An 18,633-nucleotide genomic window follows, 5' to 3' on the forward strand; every position below is an offset into this window, starting at 1 on the left:
CCATATTTCTTTCCTTTTCCATTTCTTTGTACGATACCCGACGGACTCTTTGAAAGAAGAGTCCGATTTTGCATTGTACTCCATTTATCATCTTTCTTCTACTGATTTATATTTTCCGGGATATCTTCATTTTCCCTCCTTAATGCTGTATCATAGCATCTCTTTGCCTTTTATTTCTTTCTATCACTAAAAAAACGCTCTACCAATTGTAGATAATACTAGCTATTTCTTGTTTTTTTTTACAGATGACACTCTCTGATACCAATAATTTCTTTATCTCCATTGCCTATGCTCTCTCACTCTCTCTTGTGTCTTCCTTTTATTGTATAATTATTATAGTTGCTATGTTAGTACTAGCTGATACAGATAGCGATAGCGGGCTCTTTCCTGCCTGGCGGTCGTCTATTAATGCAAACCAAATGTAGCCATCGATCGATATACTGGTATACTTGGGAAATTATCCGAATTCTTATGTTAGATTGCTATTTTCTTTTATTTTATACGGCTTTGGAATTTGCCCACCCGTCCATGTATCAAGAATATCAAATCATGTGCATGTTTCTGCAGGCACATGCACAAATTAAAGTCCGGCCTGAGTTACCCGTGCCCCAATGCATCGTGGGACGAAAATAAGGTCAAGCAACCAGACAGCTAGGTATCGAAGGGCTGAAGTCCATAATTAGCCGTCCGTACTTCTCGTGTTTCAGTGGTGTAACAGTTGCGAAGAGCATGTGCCATACGGCTGTTAGGTTGATGAGACACGTACACGCAAATCTGATAAGCATGGAAGTGTATCTTTTGCATGCTGCTGGTGTTTCAGGTTTCTTATACCTTCTTCCCGGGATGGAAAATTTACATGCTAATATATGCGTATGAACATGTGTAGATATTTATATACACAAAAATAGAAGCGCCTGTCCAATGAACGGAGAGGTTGCTGGTTCTTAGGAATTGCAGCGAACGCCAATAATGTAAAATGCCCGTGAGACGCGAAAGGAGGAGGAGGAAAACGAAGGGAATGCGGGGGAGGATTTACCGCAAACATCGAGGGGGTGGTATATAAGTATATGTATGTACAATATAGTATGCTGTTATCACTCCTGCGTCCTGCATCCCGCATCCCGCTCCGGGTTTCTTGAAAATATACAAAGGGATGATTTGTAAAACATGATCATTTGACGAGGTGGATAGTAGCACAACTACAATCTTCTCTTATTCTTACTCCTGGTACCACCAAACTTGGTCCTGGTGGCATCTGTAACTCTCACCACTACATCCTTGATATATCTACCTTCCTTCCCTAGTAGAGCCTTTGTGACGGCTTCCCTGCCCACACCGAACCCTCTGAGTATAACTTCCACTTTCTTCGGTATTAATCCCTTGTCTTCGATTTTCTGGAAGACATGTGCAGCAAGTTGGTAGGCAGCGTCGTAAGAGTGTCTGCCAGCCTTTTTGAACCCCAATATACCGGTCGAAGAGGAGATTATGGGATTTCTTTTGGGATCAGTGAATGTGATATGGGTGTTATGTTTTGTTGAATAAACATGAAGATGGAATAATTGGCCCCACGGGTCTAGAATCGTGGCCCCTTTGGGGTATCTGAGGGTTTCCGTGAGGTCCTGATTTGACATAATGTCGCGATATGCGCTTTTCCCTAGACGGGGAGGACCTGTGGTCTTTTTAGGTTCTCCGAAGATCAGCCCGGAAGACTGGCGGCCTGGAATAATAGAGGATGGTTCTATGGGTGCTGGTGTTGGTGCTGAGGCTCGGGAATTACTAAAGATGTCCATGAGTTTCCCACTTCTGAAAGATTGATCGTCTGCATAGTGACGTCGTGAAGATACTGAAGGGATAACAAGGCGAGAGGCTAGAGAAGAACGGCAGGAGGGGCATATGGTGTATGATATCGAGGAGGGGGTCGTCGCTCGAGCGGACCGCAGGAGGAGTGGTATGGACTTTGAGCTGGCCATTGTCATGTGAATATGAGAGGTCTCCTAGGAGAGGAGATTTAAAATGCGATTTACTATGGTCGCAAGATGATATTTTCCTCCGCCGGTTTGTGATTTGCCCTCCCCTCCTCGTAGTGTAGTCCTTTGTCTTCGGGATTGTGTTTTCGAAGTCGTTTTTTTGTTAAAGTTGGAAAAAATTGGGTGTTAGCGATGGACTGCGTGTTTGATTGGTCGGTTTGGTTCGATTTGGAGCTTCTTTGGGTGCCACGGCTCAGTCCAGTGCACAGGGTTCGATTCCGGTCCGAATGCAAATGCAAACATGCATGGAAGTTTGCGAATGAGGGTTGAAAGCTAGCGGTTTAATCGACAATGAAGTATTACTAGTTGATAGTGATGATGATGAGGAGGGTGATGATATTAATATTTCGTAATCACCAATTGGTTGTATTTGAATGAGTATCCACCAGGGCTCTTTACATGTTTGACCAGCCTAGCTCAATGGTTTAACGGGATAGAACAGCAGCAGCTGGCAGCTTCCTAGTGGACAATAAGGACAATGCAATTAGCTATCACATCCCGTAGGTTGTGTAAACATGTAGATACCTGCCCAGGTGCTTACCTGTGGTGTCAAGGATGATGTTGAAGTGGTTGTGGTTGTGGTTGTGTTGTCGACAATGTTGATACTTCCCAAGCTCAGCTTGGACTGTGGAAACCTCCTCCGTCTTCTTCAGCACTGCAACCAACAACCTCGCAACCTTCATTCACTCATCCTCCGCCTTTACCTCACCTCCAATCTCCACCTCACCGTCTGCAGCGGTATCACCATTGTCACCACCACCATCATCATCCTCGTCATCATCGCCTTTCCTCCCGACCTCCACGCCTCTCCTTCTCCTCTTCTCTTTTCTCTGCAGCGTTCACGAAACCCCTTTCGAGCTCATTAGCCGATACCCTCGCTCCCTTCCTTCTTTCATTTAGCTCCCTTCTCCTCCTCCTCCCCAAGCTAAGCTTCCTTCTAAGCTCCTATCTAAGCTCCTATCTACCTTCAACTACTCACATTATTCCCATTTTTTTTTTCCAAAGTCGACTCTTCATCATGAATCCCTATCAAAACCAGCCCAACCAGGGATACGGTAACCAGTACTACCAACAGCAACCTGGTGCTCCCCAGACTCCCCAGCAGCAAGGGTTTGCCCAAGCAAGTTCTCCAGGTGGCTTTGGTTCTGCACTCCCCAATCCGTCCAATGGTGGCAACAACCCTCAACAACGTCCCCGAACTGCTGGTAGTCTCGGTAGCAATAAGTTCGAAGAAGACTATTCAATCCAGAGAGATCCTACCACCTATGCACCGATTACCAGGGAGCGTGCGACTGCCTGCAAGCTGAAGATTGAACTCTTCTACAAGCAAAATGTCCAGCATGCCTTGGAAAGAAATGTCAGGTCCGTATATCATCAATCTATCCCAATTTACAGTCTTATTGCGTCTACACTATATATTAATGACAGTTTCTCAAATACAGGCGTCAAGAACTAGAGACTCGAATCAGCAACGAACCGAGAATGTCCGAAGAAAGGAAGAACATGCAGCGCGTCAACTTCGGCTCCCAAGAGTCTAACTTCCTCAGGTTGAGACGCACGAGGATGACCGCCGACGACTTCCACACGATTAAGGTCATTGGCAAGGGCGCTTTTGGTGAGGTTCGTTTGGTCCAGAAGAAAGACAATGGTAGGATCTACGCGATGAAAACTCTGTTGAAAAGTGAGATGTTGTAAGTATCCTGGTGCGGTTGAGTATTACGGGTTGGTTTTTTAAACGCCCAGTAGCTGACAGGCACCTACCTCGCAGTAAGAAGGACCAATTGGCCCACGTCAAGGCCGAGCGTGATGTTCTCGCTGAGTCTGATAGCCCTTGGGTTGTCAATCTCTTCTATAGTTTCCAGGATTCTATCTACCTGTATCTCATCATGGAGTTTCTTCCTGGTGGCGACTTGATGACTATGCTCATCAAGTACGAAATCTTTAGTGAAGATGTCACCAGATTCTACATGGCGGAGTGCGTCCTCGCTATCGAAGCGGTTCACAAACTTGGCTTCATCCACCGGTAAACCTATTCCTTACCCCCTACTTCTAGAGTAAGATCTAATCTAGTGAAAATCACTCAGAGATATCAAACCGGATAACATTTTGATTGACATAAACGGTCATATCAAACTTTCGGACTTCGGCTTGTCCACGGGATTCCATAAGACCCACGACCAGGCGTACTACCAGAAGTTGTTGGAGAAGGCCCAAGCTCCTTCTGCGCCACGGGACAGAAATAGTGTTATGATTGACGCGATCCACCTGACAATTTCTAACAGGAATCAAGTCAATACGTGGCGCAAATCCCGTCGTGTTATGGCCTACTCAACCGTTGGTACTCCCGACTATATTGCGCCAGAAATATTCATCCATCAAGGATACGGACAGGAGTGCGATTGGTGGTCCCTCGGAACTATTATGTTCGAGTGCCTCATAGGGTGGCCTCCATTCTGTGCCGAGGAAGCCCATGAAACATATCGCAAAATTGTCAACTGGCAGGAGAGTCTTTACTTCCCAGAGGAAATCCATCTTTCCCCAGAAGCGGAAGATCTCATCCGTTCTCTGATTACTTCAGCGGATAAGCGTCTTGGACGCCACGGAGCTGAGGAGATAAAACGTCACCCGTTCTTTAACGGGGTCGATTGGAATAGCCTCCGCCAAATCGACGCACCTTTCAAGCCCCAGCTGAAGAGCATGACCGATACTACGTACTTTCCAACTGATGATCTTGAAAACGTGCCTGACGCTCCGGCCGTGGCTGCCATGCGCGCCGCCCAAGCACAAGGAAGCATTCAACCACCTGGTCCTGGCGAGGAAACCGGACTGCCTTTCATTGGGTACACTTACAAGCGATTGTACGTCAACGTTCCCGATTCCCCACATTTCAGGACTATCAGACTTTGACTAACAGGTTTTTACGCACTCTATTTAGTGATCAACTCAACCGTCATGGTGGATTCTAAGCCTTTATTGTTTTGTTTTTTTTTGAAACCGCTTTACCGTGTGCCCTTTGCAATGGTGTTTATTCCTCCTAAGTCAGCATTGAGCTTTAGCAGGCGATCATGAGCTCTGCTTTTGGTTGGTATTTCTTTTTGGTTCTGGGTTTCTTTTTCATAATAAGCGAATTTCTTTACCTCCCACGTCTTCTATCAATCTCTTCAAAAAAAATAATGATTCACCGAAGAGAATGGAGGGTTGTTGTCTTCTCCCTAGTAGGAGAATCGCGGTTTCCTTTCAATGACTACCTAACTACCACTAACCTTTCGCCTTCCTACCTCTCAAGATAAGATGTTTTCATTCCAAGTGTATGTAGCATGCATATCTTTTCTTCTCTGCATCCCATACATAGTCTGATATTGAATATCGGATGTTACCCGTCTTCACAAACCTAGCCAATTGCTTACCATTCACTGTATATTTGACCTTTTGCATTCATGTTTTTTTATATTTCCTTCTTTGGTGTCTTCCTCCCTTTCCCTTATCCCTGGCAGGATGTTGTCTAGTAATAGTATAGTAGATTTGAGGCGGGGTTGCAACGTTGTAGGACATGTGATACCCGCAGACATGTGTATGGGTAGCATACTGCAGGACTAACCATCAAGTTGGAGGTTCTTTGATATATCGATATAGCCATCAGACGGAATTACATAATTGGAGTACTGCAATATAAGATACCCTGTCTAGGTACGTAGCCAGCGAGTGAGGTAAATAGGTATATATAGTGTTATGATTCTATGAGTGAGGTACTGAACCCAGCTCACCGATTCATTCCCTTATGGAGAAAACCTCCCCGTTATTCGATACGTACTTAACTATAACGAAACTACCGAATACCAGACGGTTGTTTTCTGGACATGGACGTAGGAGTTCGTTTCCCGATTTAATGATGTTTTGAAAATTTTATGAATTAATGACTGCAGGTGCATGGGCGGTTAAGCTGGCCATACTTCTTGGATCGTGCGTTCTCGAAATTTCAACAATAGAGGCCAAGACCTGCAGGGTGCAGCGTTCTAACGAGGCTGGATCGTGGATTCCTCGTACTACATGGCACGCAGGTCTCAAACGAGTACTCCGTTCCGTACGTTCGGGAAGGTCGAGTGCGTCAAGGAAGTTCTTTGGTTTCAGCACTTTCCGAGACACACCGGTGGCTTGTCTAAAATCAAACAGGGTTCGGTGCTGCCAGGAATACACCAAGATACAATTAAGTAGTTAATTAATACCGTGGTACGGAGCATGTATTATGAATTTAAGCATATCTTAAGCTTCGTGTGCATATGCGCCATCATGTCGATGATATGATCATGATCATGATTGTATGAATTCTTATGAAGACGTATATATTAATTAACGATGTCTAGTCTCGATAAATCGATCGGACCCAGATGCTGATTTCTCAGAATCAAATCTACTCCGTACCACCTTTACAATTCAACATGCACAGTGTATCCGACCGTGAGTATTGACTTGACAATACTCGACCCTAGATCTGTAACACTCGACTCTGGAATATTAATATGAATTCGAGAGGTTGCGTCATGCCGGGTACTCCTAAAGTACTTTCCTGGTAGGTACTTACATATATATAAAAATACTGCACACCAGTCTCACCCTGATCGACCATGCACTAGCATGCGCGGAACAAATCAACCGACCTATGATATCTTTCCCCTTGGAAAAGTATTCGTCAGGATGTCCCATTTGCTTTTGGTTAGACGGTTGCAGTTGATGTTTGGGCTGAGTATCCAAACCCTTGAGCCTTCTCTCACTCTCTCCTGCCTATCATGCATGTTTTTGGGGGCGCCGAGGGAGGGAACATTCGATACGGCACTCAGATTTTTGTTAAATAAGCCTTGTCTCCATGATTTAATCTGATTCAAACCGTTCCGATCAATTCTCCTTGTTCGATTCTTTGTTCTTCAACGACCGGTACCGACAACTGCTTCGACATTACTATATACCTACTTGGTATCTATTTATATTATATCTCCGCTGGTACATTCTGCATACATTGTTATAAAATCAGTTGCCTCTGCCACGACCCCATTTTCCTCAAGAGTCTTAATTAATCAAAAAGGTTACCTGGATAATTTTAATACGAAACCTCACAACCGATAGCTTACGCAAGCCGCACCTTCTTCCTGTGGGCCCACCCGTCTCTAGTTACATCCAAACATCTTGGCCTGGCCTCAAATTCGAAAGAAAGCTAGCGGGTGCTGCGGTGTAACCTTGGGCTCTGAGTGGTTGGCTCGTTCGAAGTCTCCAACAACACACCCGCCGTGCTCTATATAGTATATCATATCAAGATATTCTATCGTGATACGATTTTCGCGACCCACACCCCCCATGGAACATTGGGCTTGAATTGGCTTTTTTATTGATCCTGATTATATTTATTTCCTTTTATACTCGCAGTTTTTGGTAAGTTTCATTCGGACCGTTTTTTTTTTTTATTCGTTTTTTTGGTTCATGGTATTGCCGGACAAAAAGAGGGCTCTTTGAACTTTAGCTCTCCCTGACATCTCGGCCTTAAGAGAAATATACTTTGGAAGTTTACTCTCTAAAGTTATGTATTCACCTCCTGGCCGGTCAGGGACATACATACCCTCCTTACGTCGGTATTAGCTTAAACTTTCCCATAAACTTGGGAGACAAAACCCCGGAACTGGAAATAACTTTCCGTGCTATCGGCCCTGCTGCGTCTGATGCCGATTCGCGAACCGGATGGCTGTGCAGAACAGCATTAATCCGATGGTACGACGCTTTCCAGTGGTATAATAGAAGTTCTATTATAAGAGAAGCAGTTCGTCATGGGTCCTCTCAACCCTTGTTATCTTTTTTCCCCCTTCTGCCTTTACATTTTGTTATTCTGATTGCCCTTGATCGAATTTGGGCATTGAATACTACGTAACCTGCGTACCCGCCTCTTATTGAACCAGTTGAGGCTCCTGATATTCGTGGGATATTGACCACGCTTATTATTGTCATTGCTGGTTTTCTAATATCAAGGGGTGCTCTGCTTTCTTTCTTTCTTTCTTTCTTTCTCTCTTTTTCTTTCTTTCCTTTGCTTATTATTCCATAACTCTAATACGATCGTTACAGTCATTCTAGCATCCCGCTATCGTTGATGCTTACTCTTATTTTTTAATATCTCCTTCGGGTTAGCCCTACCTCGACAACTAAGTATTAGACTATCTTTCAATTATCTTCAGCAATCTATTTCCAAAGATGAATATCTTCGGCGGGTCCGAGAAATACTCTTATACGCTACTTGCGGCGTCGACAAGAGGAGCAAGTAAGCTTGTTTAATCATCTTCCTTGTTAATTATACTAGAACTCTTCTCACAAAATTAAACCACAGGCCCAAAGACACAGTTCCTCCGCATAATCCCCTTCGTATTCTTAATACTCCTCGTAACATGCATTACCTTCACTTCCCTCTACAGCTCACGCCTACACCATGTTCCGACACAGAGTACCTGGCCGTCATGGATAGACGACACTATCCCCGCCGAATTCCTCAAACGAAACCACAAACCTCTACCGGTTCCAGGTGCCGAAGATTCCCTGTTAATGCTTAAAACTGGTGCTCAAGTTCTCTGGAACCGTCTTCCTATTCATATGACCCGACTTAGCCAAATCGATGCCCCGAATCAGGTAATCTATAGCGACCTCGAGGAAACCATCCAAGGCCACCATGTAATAGACATTCTCGCCAATGTTTCACAAAAGCTCAAGAACCACGACCACTTTAAAACATACCATGAACAACAAAAGCTTCACAAAGAAGGAGTGTCCCTCGCGGCTGCAAAAATCGAGGGCGGCTGGACTTTGGATAAATACAAATGGCTCCCGATGTTCGAACATGCGTACAAGAATTATCCGGATATGAAGTGGTATATCTTTTACGAGGCCGATAGCTTTACATTCTGGAATGCTTTAAACCGCTGGCTTAATGCAAACTTCGACAGCGAGGAGGCGTGGTATATGGGCAGTCGGAATATGTACGGTGGCACATACTTCGGCCACGGTGGAAGCGGTGTCGTGGTTAGTCACGGAGCTATGAAGAAAACATTCGGTGGACCCGAAGGGTTTAATCTGGATGATTATGATGACGAAGCCATCAATAACTGCTGTGGAGATGCGCTGTTAGGGGTGGTGATGGAGAAGAAAGGGGTGAAGATGTGGAGCGAGCGACATGCGAGGTTTCAGGGCGAGCAGACGTGGGGGATTAGACATCGTCCTCAGGAGTGGTGCGAGTCGATATTTACGCTACATCATTTGTTGCCGAAGGAAGTTAGTATGTTGCATGAGTGGGAGATGGGTCTTATTCCCAAGGTAAGCTTTTGAAATATATCTTTGATTGATATATAGTTTATGTGATCTCGAATGCTAATATATTCTTTAATATATAACAGAAACCTATTCTTTATCGCGATTTGTATGAAAAGTTCGTCAGCGCCGAAATCACAGATCTCAAATCGAACTGGGATAACCTGGCGGATGGTTTAAAGATTGAGTTTAAAGCCTTGTTGGAGGAATTCGAGGGCGACGCTGAAGTTCCAAAAGACAGTAAGGGAAAACCGAAGGTCAAGGACGCCTGTCGTATTAAATGTGAGAAGTTGAAGGAATGCTTGACATGGCGAGTTACAGATAAAGAGTGCGGATTGTCGACCACTCTTTCCCTTGGACAGAAGGAGAAGGGTGTGACAAGTGGATGGATGAGAGAGAGGATTGAACGTTTAAGGGCGACCAAGTGTAAGGCGTGAATGATTCCTCACCTCTTATACCTCAGTATTTTTGGTTTTTTCTTTCTTCTGGATTATTTGCTACATCTCACATCCTTTGAAAAGTATTTGTTTTATCATCCCTTCTTTTCTTACAGGGTCATTTGTTCGATTGAACAGTGCAAGAGTTAACACTAGATAAGGCTACGGCATGGGTTTCGGCGCATATGGGAGACGGAGTTTTGTATTATTACTTTTTCACATATACACAGGCGTATCATAGAAATATTTATTTAGAGATTATAGAACATATCAAGGACAATTAGATTATAGATAAGTAAATTAAGTATATACACACTTAAGTACATATGTATGTACTTACTCAAGTAGCTAGGTTCGAATTAGCAGAGATAAATAGCACTCTGAACGTCCTTGTTACATTTTGTGCGTTGTCTATGAACTAGCTTCAACGGACAATCTCCGGCCGAAGTTCAAGATGCCGTTGCTTGTAACCGAGCCACCATCCTCTTTTGTATGCCCCTCCATTGGGCCCCGTCCGAGATGGTGGGGGTTTGTCACCTCTTCGTGCCGAAATGCAGCCTAGTTTTTTGGCTCTAAAACGTCACCAAGTGATAAAATGTCGACACGATAAAGCTAAAGTTACATAAAGTTACATTAGGAACTAGTATACGTACTCTATCATATTTCATTTCATACTCACATTGACCCATTGTATTGCATTGCATATCGCCGAACCGGACCTATTGACAGGTATCAAGCTTGATAATCACGGATACCCGCCCCCGAGCTGATATCCAATTGATTAGCTTCTAGACTCCCCACCCCCTCCCAAGGCTCGGGTTATAATCAAGTACTTACTTAGTACCCAAGTATATCAATTGGGATTGGCGGAATTCGTAGACACCTTTTGCTTTCTAATATATACCAACCTGCATGCCACCCTTCATAACCACCCTTCGGTGCGCGACAAGAACCTTAACCGCAGTCACCCTTCCAAAACCCCATATTAACATTATCACAAAACAACAAACAAACTTATTTCTACCATACCTTACCTCCTACCGCAACATGTCTTCCGCGGTAGCCAAACGTCTTTCAGGGAAGACAATTCTCATAACCGGAGCATCTAGCGGTATCGGTCGGGCAACCGCTTTGGAGTTTGTAAAGACCGCTCCGGATGTCCGGTTGATCCTTACCGCACGTCGACAAGAGCAGCTCGAGGAGCTCAAGACGGAGATTGGAACTGTATCGGGTGCGGTGGAGGTATTGGTGAAGAAGTTGGATGTTAGTGATCCGGCGGATATCAAGAGGTTTTGGACAGAGCTGCCGAAGGAGGAGTGGAAAGATAAACTTGACATTTTGGTTAATAATGCGTAAGTGGTCCCCCCCCCTCTTTTCCCCCATAGTTGAAACCAAGATATATATATATATATATACATTATAAAGGGGTTCGATCACCATGAGCTAAGATTGTTATTATATTAGGGGTTTGGTGAAGGGATTGGAACATGTTGGTGATATTGCTGAGGAAGATGTCAACATAATGTATAATACCAATGTGACTGGTTTGATAAATGTAAGTGGTTAGATGGTAATCCAATTGCAAAATGCGCAGGTACTAAAGTCCTTTGTATTTGGATAATAGATGACACAGGCCGTTATCCCGCTGTTCAAAGCCCGTGACGCAGGGACCATTATCAACATCGGTTCGATTGCAGGCCGAGAGCCGTATCCCGGGGGGTCGATATACTGCTCTACCAAAGCTGCTGTAAGAGCATTTACAGAATCCTTAAGAAAGGAGTTAGTTAGCACAAGGTATGTCAGCCCGTCAATATAGTACGCATATTCTAGTGATTCGATAAGTGGTTAAAATCGTTCTTCCTTTCTCTAGAATCCGAGTTGCTGTCATCGATCCGGGCCAAGTGGAAACAGAATTCTCGGTTGTGAGGTTTAGAGGAGATAAAGCCAAGGCAGACGCTGTTTATGCGGGCGTCGAACCTTTGACCGGAGAGGATATTGCGGAGATTGTACTGTTTGTAGCTGGAAGGAGGGAGAATGTTGTTATCGCAGATACATTAGTATTCCCGTCGCACCAAGGCGGGGCGTCCAGCATGCATAGAAAGTAAAACTGTGGGGCAGGTAGATTACTAGAATTGACATATACAATCAAGCTAATAAATCAAAAAATTAAAAAATTTTGCTTGTAAACCAAGTAACTACAGATCGAACAATAAAAAGAACCCAAGGAAGTAAATCCAGAATGGCTTTTTAACACTCGTTAGGTTAGAATAAGTAGTAGCTTTAAATCAACTACGGATCCAACAAAAATCTCAAAAAGGTAGCCCCAATATGAATACCATCAGTCCTCAGCGATGACCTTGCAGCCGCATCATTTGCCACATCCTTCGACATTTGTCCCTGCCGTAACCTCTCATGTATCAATTGTGTCATCATAGCACTCTCAATTTCCGGAAGACCTTGCAGCGCAATGACTTTTCTGGCAGTGTAAAGACCTTGGACTGCACAATGATCGGAGTCGCCCAGTATTTCCAGGATGGCATTTGGGAGCTGTGGAAACGGATTGACCGGGAGTGTAACTACGTGGTCTCTGTGGAGGTGCATGAGATTCTAAAAGATGGAGCAGTAGAATTAGTAGTGTAATAACATATATCATGTATTTAGCGTATCGGTCTTCGAAAAGGAACAGTCTGAAACGTACTAGGTGGTCTCTCCCGAAGATTTTCTTCCCAACTTCACTTAGGTTAATCGTGGTCGACGATGTTTCCCACCCGGGCATTCGATCGATGGCACACCCGAGAGCCCTTCCGATAATTAACTGGCCATAATTGACACCAATGACGCGAACCCTGTCCTGTTCCATAAGGACTTTACGAACGAAATCTACAAGTTTGAGAATCCATGGGGTTGAATCCATAGCAGTGGGGCCCAGGTGGTCCTCTCAAACGAAAGATGTCAGCCGGTTGTCTCCATAGCTGCATATCTCCCATGACGAAGTAGTAGATACTATGTATCGGTCGTGCAAGTTTAAAAAAAAAAGAGGAAAGAAATAGAAAGAAACATACGATGTCCAACAACCAGAAGCGCATCGACCTCCTCGATGTCCGGGTAGTAATCTGGATTTCTTTCAACATCCCATTTCGAGAATTGTAGGTCTTCGGCGTGAAACGGTGGATTTGTGCTTAAAGTTATCGCCGCATTGGTCAAAAACCGAATGAAGACATCTCCGTAGCTGCCGTATTTCGACTGAAAATCTGGGGACGGGGATTCCGTCTCAAGGATGGCTATGCGGAGGGGTAGCTGCATAGTCGGCACCTCAGCTCCAAGTTGGAATCGATGGGAGTACTGTTGGATGTTACACAAACGAGGTAATCAAAATGATGTCGGTACTGCAGAAACTAGACGCTAGAAGTCGAAGATCGAGATATGATATGGCTTTTACAAATTTTATACAAATGAGAAAGTAGAATGGAAGCTCTAGATGTCTGGCTTCCTACTGGATCCAGTCAACTTTGCGAAGCCAAATAACACGCGGTATCGATATCGATATCGATATCAGTGCACTGCAGCTGCGGGGTTGTATGCTGATGCGAGGAAAGTTGACGAGGGGCTCGAGCTCGAGCTGTTCGATGCGTTGTATGACAGTTAACTTAAGATCGAAAAATGTATTGAAGCTAGATGCAATTATATAGCGCTATATGATGTGATAGTCAAAATAGTACATAAGGATGAAGGATCGGACTTGTTTAAATTAAATGGGAGCCTTCGAAGGCGGTTAGATTTCAGGATCTATCATGTCGGCCCAAACCTGTGCATGCTCCATCCGGGCATGCTTTATCGATCAGGCCATGCAGGCTGTCGTCATAGCCGATTCTGGGAGGCTCAAATGTGCGCCACTCTCAAGCTTAAGCTTATGTAGCTGTAATTGTCTGATCAGCACATTGTCGTATGCTCAGGACTTATGACCTTTTTTTTTAACCTGACCGATATAGTTCTACTCTACTCTGTAGGATTTCTTCAATACTAATAGACCTACTTATAATTATATCCAGTGTCGACGTGTCATGAGGTTTCGAGTTCGACTTTGCTATGCGAGAAAATACAACATGAACAACGCGGGAGTATCCAGAGCTCTTAATCGATTGCTGACTGGCTCTCTATATGGAATATGAATACGATCATCTTCGAGATATAGATTATCTTGAATAGTATATACCTAATAGTCTATAACACTGCTTACCTAGACTGCCTTCTGAAATCGAAGGAGGTAAACTTATTCCTCCCCTTCATTCTTATAAAATCGCACCGAGTCGAGAACTGTTTACCTTAAAAGTCTTAGAGAAACTCCTTGTTATATAGGGCTTTGGCAGCAAATAAGCTAAGAATTGTATTAATGGCATCTTAGTTGCTATGCTTGTTTATGCTAAGTAAAACCTACGATATATATAGATAGTTATGCTCATTAAGCATTTAATCAACTGTTTTGGCGAGGGCGATGTTGATTTCAAACCCCAGGCCATGTGACCTTTGAAGGAGGTACCAAAGCCCGGCCTATTCTGATTAGGATGAGAAGGAAAGTTTTAATTCTATTACACGATTAATATTGTCCAATCAATCATGATGTTGACATCTGATCTTCAATTCGACTGCAACTGATTGAAAACGGAATATTAATTAATATTGATACCAATGCACATAGTCGACAAATAAGACCTTAAGATTGTAATAACAGATAGAAGAGTTAACAGGAAATACTGCAAGGTATAATTATAGTATTGAAGTAGCGGTGGGGCTATTGTACATTATCGTTTTCGCATGACCATACATCCAGCTCAGCCATGAAAAGCTGTGTCACGTGATCGAACTTCGGAAATTGGTATGGTGATGTATTTCCCTCTGACTTTCGGGCTTCAAAACTGATGGTAATTTCGATAATAATAAAAAATTCAACTATATTTGTAAAGGCCTTGAATATCATTAATGATGGGAGTTTGCAATTAAGTAGGATTACCGATAAAATAACCGCTGGAAACTTAGCATTGCATGGGCATAATAGTAGTTGACCTTTGGATGCGACTGGAAAAATGGCTGGCGACAAGTTCGCGATAACCGTTTAAACGCCACCGTTCACGACCTCATCAAACATTCACCATCGCCAAAACATCATCCCATCCAATGACCCGCCGTCACACAAAATCGAAGATGGCCTCCTCCCCAGCTTCATCCGAACTATCCAGCTTCTCCGCTTCTCCATCTCCTCCCGCCGAATCCATCCTCCCCGTCAAACGAACCGCCTCCACCGCATTTAAAGGTGAGAGCGCAGTCGACGACGACGCCACCGAAGAAGCACCACACTCCCCGGAATCCATCGCCGTTTCCGACGTCTCTTCCGACACCTCCGGCTCAGTTCCTGGAACTCCACGCGAAGATGACGAGCACGGCGAACAAGTGACCGTCTGTCGCTGGGAAGGATGCGAGAAGGACATGGGCAACATGGACGACCTCGTCCGACACATCCACGATGAACATATCGGAACTAGAAGAGCTAAATACGCATGCGAATGGGACGATTGTACGAGAAAGGGAATGGCGCATGCGAGTGGTTACGCTCTCAAGGCCCATATGCGAAGCCATACGAGAGAGAAACCGTTCTATTGCACCTTACCTGGTACGCGACCTTCCATTCTTCCATCTTTTCATTTCTACTTGAGCACACACGCGACATTGAGTATCGTTACTAATATTCAAGAAACAGAATGCGACCGATCGTTCACCCGATCCGATGCCCTCGCCAAGCACATGAGGACCGTTCACGAAACCGAAGCTCTACGACCTTCAGACCCAATTCCGAAGTCACATCCAAACCATCCTCTAAACATTTCAGCTCATCTACACGACCACATGGAACACGGTAAAGAAGATGAATACTCATCACTATCGCCTTCTCCAGTACCACCATCCGATGAGGACGATGATGCAGGTACCGGTTCGACTGGAGGTCAGAATGGTATTCAGAACGGCAAGGAGAAAAAACCTAAAGAGGAGGTAAATTATTACGAACCTGAGGATGGATTCGATATCGACGAGTCGAAGCTTCCACCAGCAGATCTATACAGGCTCCTACGTAGAAAGCTAGCATGGGCACAGGAAGAAGCGGTTGAGCTCGAGGCCGAGAAGAAAATGCTAGAGGAGAAGAGACGGCAGGCGTGGGTCAAGAAGGAAATGTTGTTAGAGAAAGTCATCGAAAATGACTTGGGCGAGGACGCGAAACACGTCATGGCGCACGACGAGGAGGCAAGGTAAACGAAGAATGTATTGTGTCTTAAGATGGGATGTCGTATGCTACCGACAATTTCTCCTTGGAGTTAAAAGTGGGCGAATGCTTTTGGGGGTAACTAATATTTATTTTGTTTACCGGGCGTTCTGGTGTTTTATTTCTCTGATAGAAAAAGGGTATTACTTTGCCACAGGAGACAACCGCAAGAAACGATTTGCGGGTCGCATCTGTACATATTACTCTGAGCTAAACCGGCTCAGATAGCACTTATCATTTTTTCAATGTGGACAAGAACTAACATGAAATGAAATGCAAAGCATGAATGTGTCTATCAAAACGCTTGAATTCAGATATATATACAGGAAGAAGCCGAAGTAAATGTAGATACAAGAAGCTATCGCTGAAGAAGAAGAAGAAGAGTCCAAACCCTCCAGAACGCCAAAACCCAAAAGCAAATGCAATCCTTCGCATATCATTAGTATATACATTACCCCTTCTACAAATCCATAGCCCAACTGCCTCCCAATTAACACCTCCCAAGTCCCCTTTCCACTCTTCCAAACTCTCCAACTAGCTAAAATATTAATACATACTATACGTATTATGGTAAGAGTATGTAACAGCAATTGTCAGTGCGATGTAACCGGTCCACGGTATTGCTTCTTCCCGTAGGTGAACCAATAGGCTGTGGCAATGATCATAGTGATTCCGAGGACTGCGACACTCCAGTTCGCTTCTTCAGCAGATACAAGTCCAACTTCTGGTAGGTAAACGGGGAATAAAAACAGGACGCTCAAGAGAGCTGGCCAGATACCCGCCGCAATATTGATTGCCCAACCCCATTTCCCCAAGTTCCATCGTCTATCCATACCCAACCCAGGTTGCGAACCTCTAAGTTCCATAGTATCAAGAATACCTCTTCCTTTGACCCAAAGGCAGTAGACTGGCAGGGCATACGAGAGGTTAAGCGCAATAACTGCGACGGACAAGATGGCTTCAAAAGCCATCTCATTTCCGAACGCAATGATCCCCAAAGAAGCCTGGCAGATTGCAGAGAGCATGATGGTCCTAACTGGAACAGCCTTCTCCTTTGATAATCTACGGAAGTACTTCTTCCCAGGGAGTGCACCATCACATGCCATTGCCCATGCCAAACGAGATGAGCTTGCAGTAATCGATGCCGCTGCGAACATGTTTATTGGAACGCCGATGATACAGACGAATAAGCATCCAGCCATTGGAGACTTGAACAGGTCGATGAACATCTTGACATATGGTTGAGAAGAGTTTAGGGCAGCTTCGACGTCTTGAATGCAGAAAAGCATGATGATGCTGAAGATTAAGCCGCTGACACCTCCAATGGCAACAGAGCCAACCATAGCCTTAGGAGCATTGATTTCGGGGTCTTCGAGTTCCTCAGCCAAGTGAGCCGCATTGTCGAAGCCGGACTATTAGGGTCGTTAGACTCTACTCTAGCACATAAACAACTGACTCAGTATAAAAAAAAACATACCATAGAATAAACAATTGGCAACAATCCGAGCAAGTATCCAAATCCATCAGGCCAGTTGGTATTATTGATGAATTGTCCGAACACCCATTCCGCAGATTGCTTTTTCTCGCCCAAGACCAAGAACAAGATCATAGTAACCACCATGGTGACAAGCAGCCAGATGAATCCGAGGATATTAAAGGAGCTGAGGTAACGAGGATAGAAGTTGACAATGAGGGAGACACCAAGATAGGCCCAGTATAGCAGAACAGTCATCCAACGGGTCCAGGTTATTCCAAGGGTGAATTCGATAGCCGCGCCGGTAAGTTGGGCCGAGTTAAAGGCGCAGGATGCAGACATGGCGATTTCTCCAAGAAGGTTGAGATACCCGGCGTAGTATGAAATAACAGGACCGTACCTCCCGCCTGCGACTAAGGTCCAGAGTTGTTGAGCGCCGGCTTTGGGCATGATCGAGGCGAACTCGCCCAGTGACATTGCCATGCATGTGTTCATGATAGTGACGAGTATTGTTCCATATATGAGGCCAACTGGACCGCCACAATCAATTGAAGTCTGTGAACCAAATGAGTATCGAATTAGACCCGCCTAGAATATTCCTTGGACAGTTTTTAGAAATTGTAGACATACACCAATAGTCACATAAAGACAAGCCCAAGTCGCCATAGAGGCGAATTCCATGGCAAGGCAACTCCATAAGTTGAAGCGCTTCTTGAGTTCAACCTATTATTTAACCCAAAAGTTTAAAATTTAGTACTATGATTCTTTACTAGATATTATATACATGTTAAAGGAGTCACAAAATCCATTGACTTACAACTGAGCCCGTACCAGACGAGAAGTTGTCCGAGAAGGAAGAATTGCAAGCGATCCCTATGTCTCGCGAGATATCCTTGAAGGCATCGTCTGAAGTGCTTTTTTCAGACATGCTCATGTCGGACCGCCTAGATTAAAAAATAGTGGAGGAAAAGATCGAGAATTAAAGTTAGAATTAATTAGAAGGAAAAAAAATATATTATAAAGAAATGAACTCGCGACGTTCAATCAAGCTTT

At 44.3% G+C, this 18,633-nt stretch overlaps 7 protein-coding genes across 7 annotated transcripts; 4 read left to right on the top strand and 3 right to left on the bottom strand.

Annotated features, from left to right (window-relative positions):
• Nucleotides 1-1,199: 1,199 nt before the first annotated feature.
• On the bottom strand, nucleotides 1,200-1,790 carry AOL_s00006g104 (uncharacterized protein; the record flags this gene model as incomplete). Its single annotated transcript, XM_011119413.1, has 1 exon — nucleotides 1,200-1,790. One exon carries the CDS (start codon nucleotides 1,788-1,790, stop codon nucleotides 1,200-1,202), a length of 591 nt encoding a protein of 196 aa, XP_011117715.1.
• Nucleotides 1,791-3,045: 1,255 nt separating this feature from the next.
• On the top strand, nucleotides 3,046-4,993 carry AOL_s00006g105 (uncharacterized protein; the record flags this gene model as incomplete). The annotated part of the gene is made up of 5 exons (XM_011119414.1): nucleotides 3,046-3,389; nucleotides 3,470-3,718; nucleotides 3,796-4,050; nucleotides 4,112-4,885; nucleotides 4,963-4,993. 5 exons carry the CDS (start codon nucleotides 3,046-3,048, stop codon nucleotides 4,991-4,993), a joined length of 1,653 nt encoding a protein of 550 aa, XP_011117716.1.
• A 3,262-nt stretch (nucleotides 4,994-8,255) lies between these two features.
• On the top strand, nucleotides 8,256-9,796 carry AOL_s00006g106 (uncharacterized protein; the record flags this gene model as incomplete). The annotated part of the gene is made up of 3 exons (XM_011119415.1): nucleotides 8,256-8,322; nucleotides 8,389-9,365; nucleotides 9,446-9,796. The coding sequence occupies 3 exons, from the start codon at nucleotides 8,256-8,258 to the stop codon at nucleotides 9,794-9,796; spliced, it is 1,395 nt and encodes a 464-aa protein (XP_011117717.1).
• Nucleotides 9,797-10,843: 1,047 nt separating this feature from the next.
• On the top strand, nucleotides 10,844-11,901 carry AOL_s00006g107 (uncharacterized protein; the record flags this gene model as incomplete). Its single annotated transcript, XM_011119416.1, has 4 exons — nucleotides 10,844-11,148; nucleotides 11,261-11,351; nucleotides 11,421-11,590; nucleotides 11,667-11,901. 4 exons carry the CDS (start codon nucleotides 10,844-10,846, stop codon nucleotides 11,899-11,901), a joined length of 801 nt encoding a protein of 266 aa, XP_011117718.1.
• A 184-nt stretch (nucleotides 11,902-12,085) lies between these two features.
• AOL_s00006g108 (uncharacterized protein) lies at nucleotides 12,086-13,099 on the bottom strand (the record flags this gene model as incomplete). The annotated part of the gene is made up of 3 exons (XM_011119417.1): nucleotides 12,086-12,403; nucleotides 12,495-12,733; nucleotides 12,859-13,099. The coding sequence occupies 3 exons, from the start codon at nucleotides 13,097-13,099 to the stop codon at nucleotides 12,086-12,088; spliced, it is 798 nt and encodes a 265-aa protein (XP_011117719.1).
• Nucleotides 13,100-14,995: 1,896 nt separating this feature from the next.
• AOL_s00006g109 (uncharacterized protein) lies at nucleotides 14,996-16,096 on the top strand (the record flags this gene model as incomplete). The annotated part of the gene is made up of 2 exons (XM_011119418.1): nucleotides 14,996-15,461; nucleotides 15,549-16,096. 2 exons carry the CDS (start codon nucleotides 14,996-14,998, stop codon nucleotides 16,094-16,096), a joined length of 1,014 nt encoding a protein of 337 aa, XP_011117720.1.
• A 603-nt stretch (nucleotides 16,097-16,699) lies between these two features.
• AOL_s00006g110 (uncharacterized protein) lies at nucleotides 16,700-18,508 on the bottom strand (the record flags this gene model as incomplete). The annotated part of the gene is made up of 4 exons (XM_011119419.1): nucleotides 16,700-17,518; nucleotides 17,584-18,135; nucleotides 18,211-18,303; nucleotides 18,398-18,508. 4 exons carry the CDS (start codon nucleotides 18,506-18,508, stop codon nucleotides 16,700-16,702), a joined length of 1,575 nt encoding a protein of 524 aa, XP_011117721.1.
• Between the last annotated feature and the right edge of the window lie 125 nt (nucleotides 18,509-18,633).

The sequence above is a fragment of the Orbilia oligospora genome (genome assembly GCF_000225545.1).
Source record: "Orbilia oligospora ATCC 24927 unplaced genomic scaffold scaffold00006, whole genome shotgun sequence".
Lineage (NCBI taxonomy): Eukaryota > Fungi > Ascomycota > Orbiliomycetes > Orbiliales > Orbiliaceae > Orbilia > Orbilia oligospora.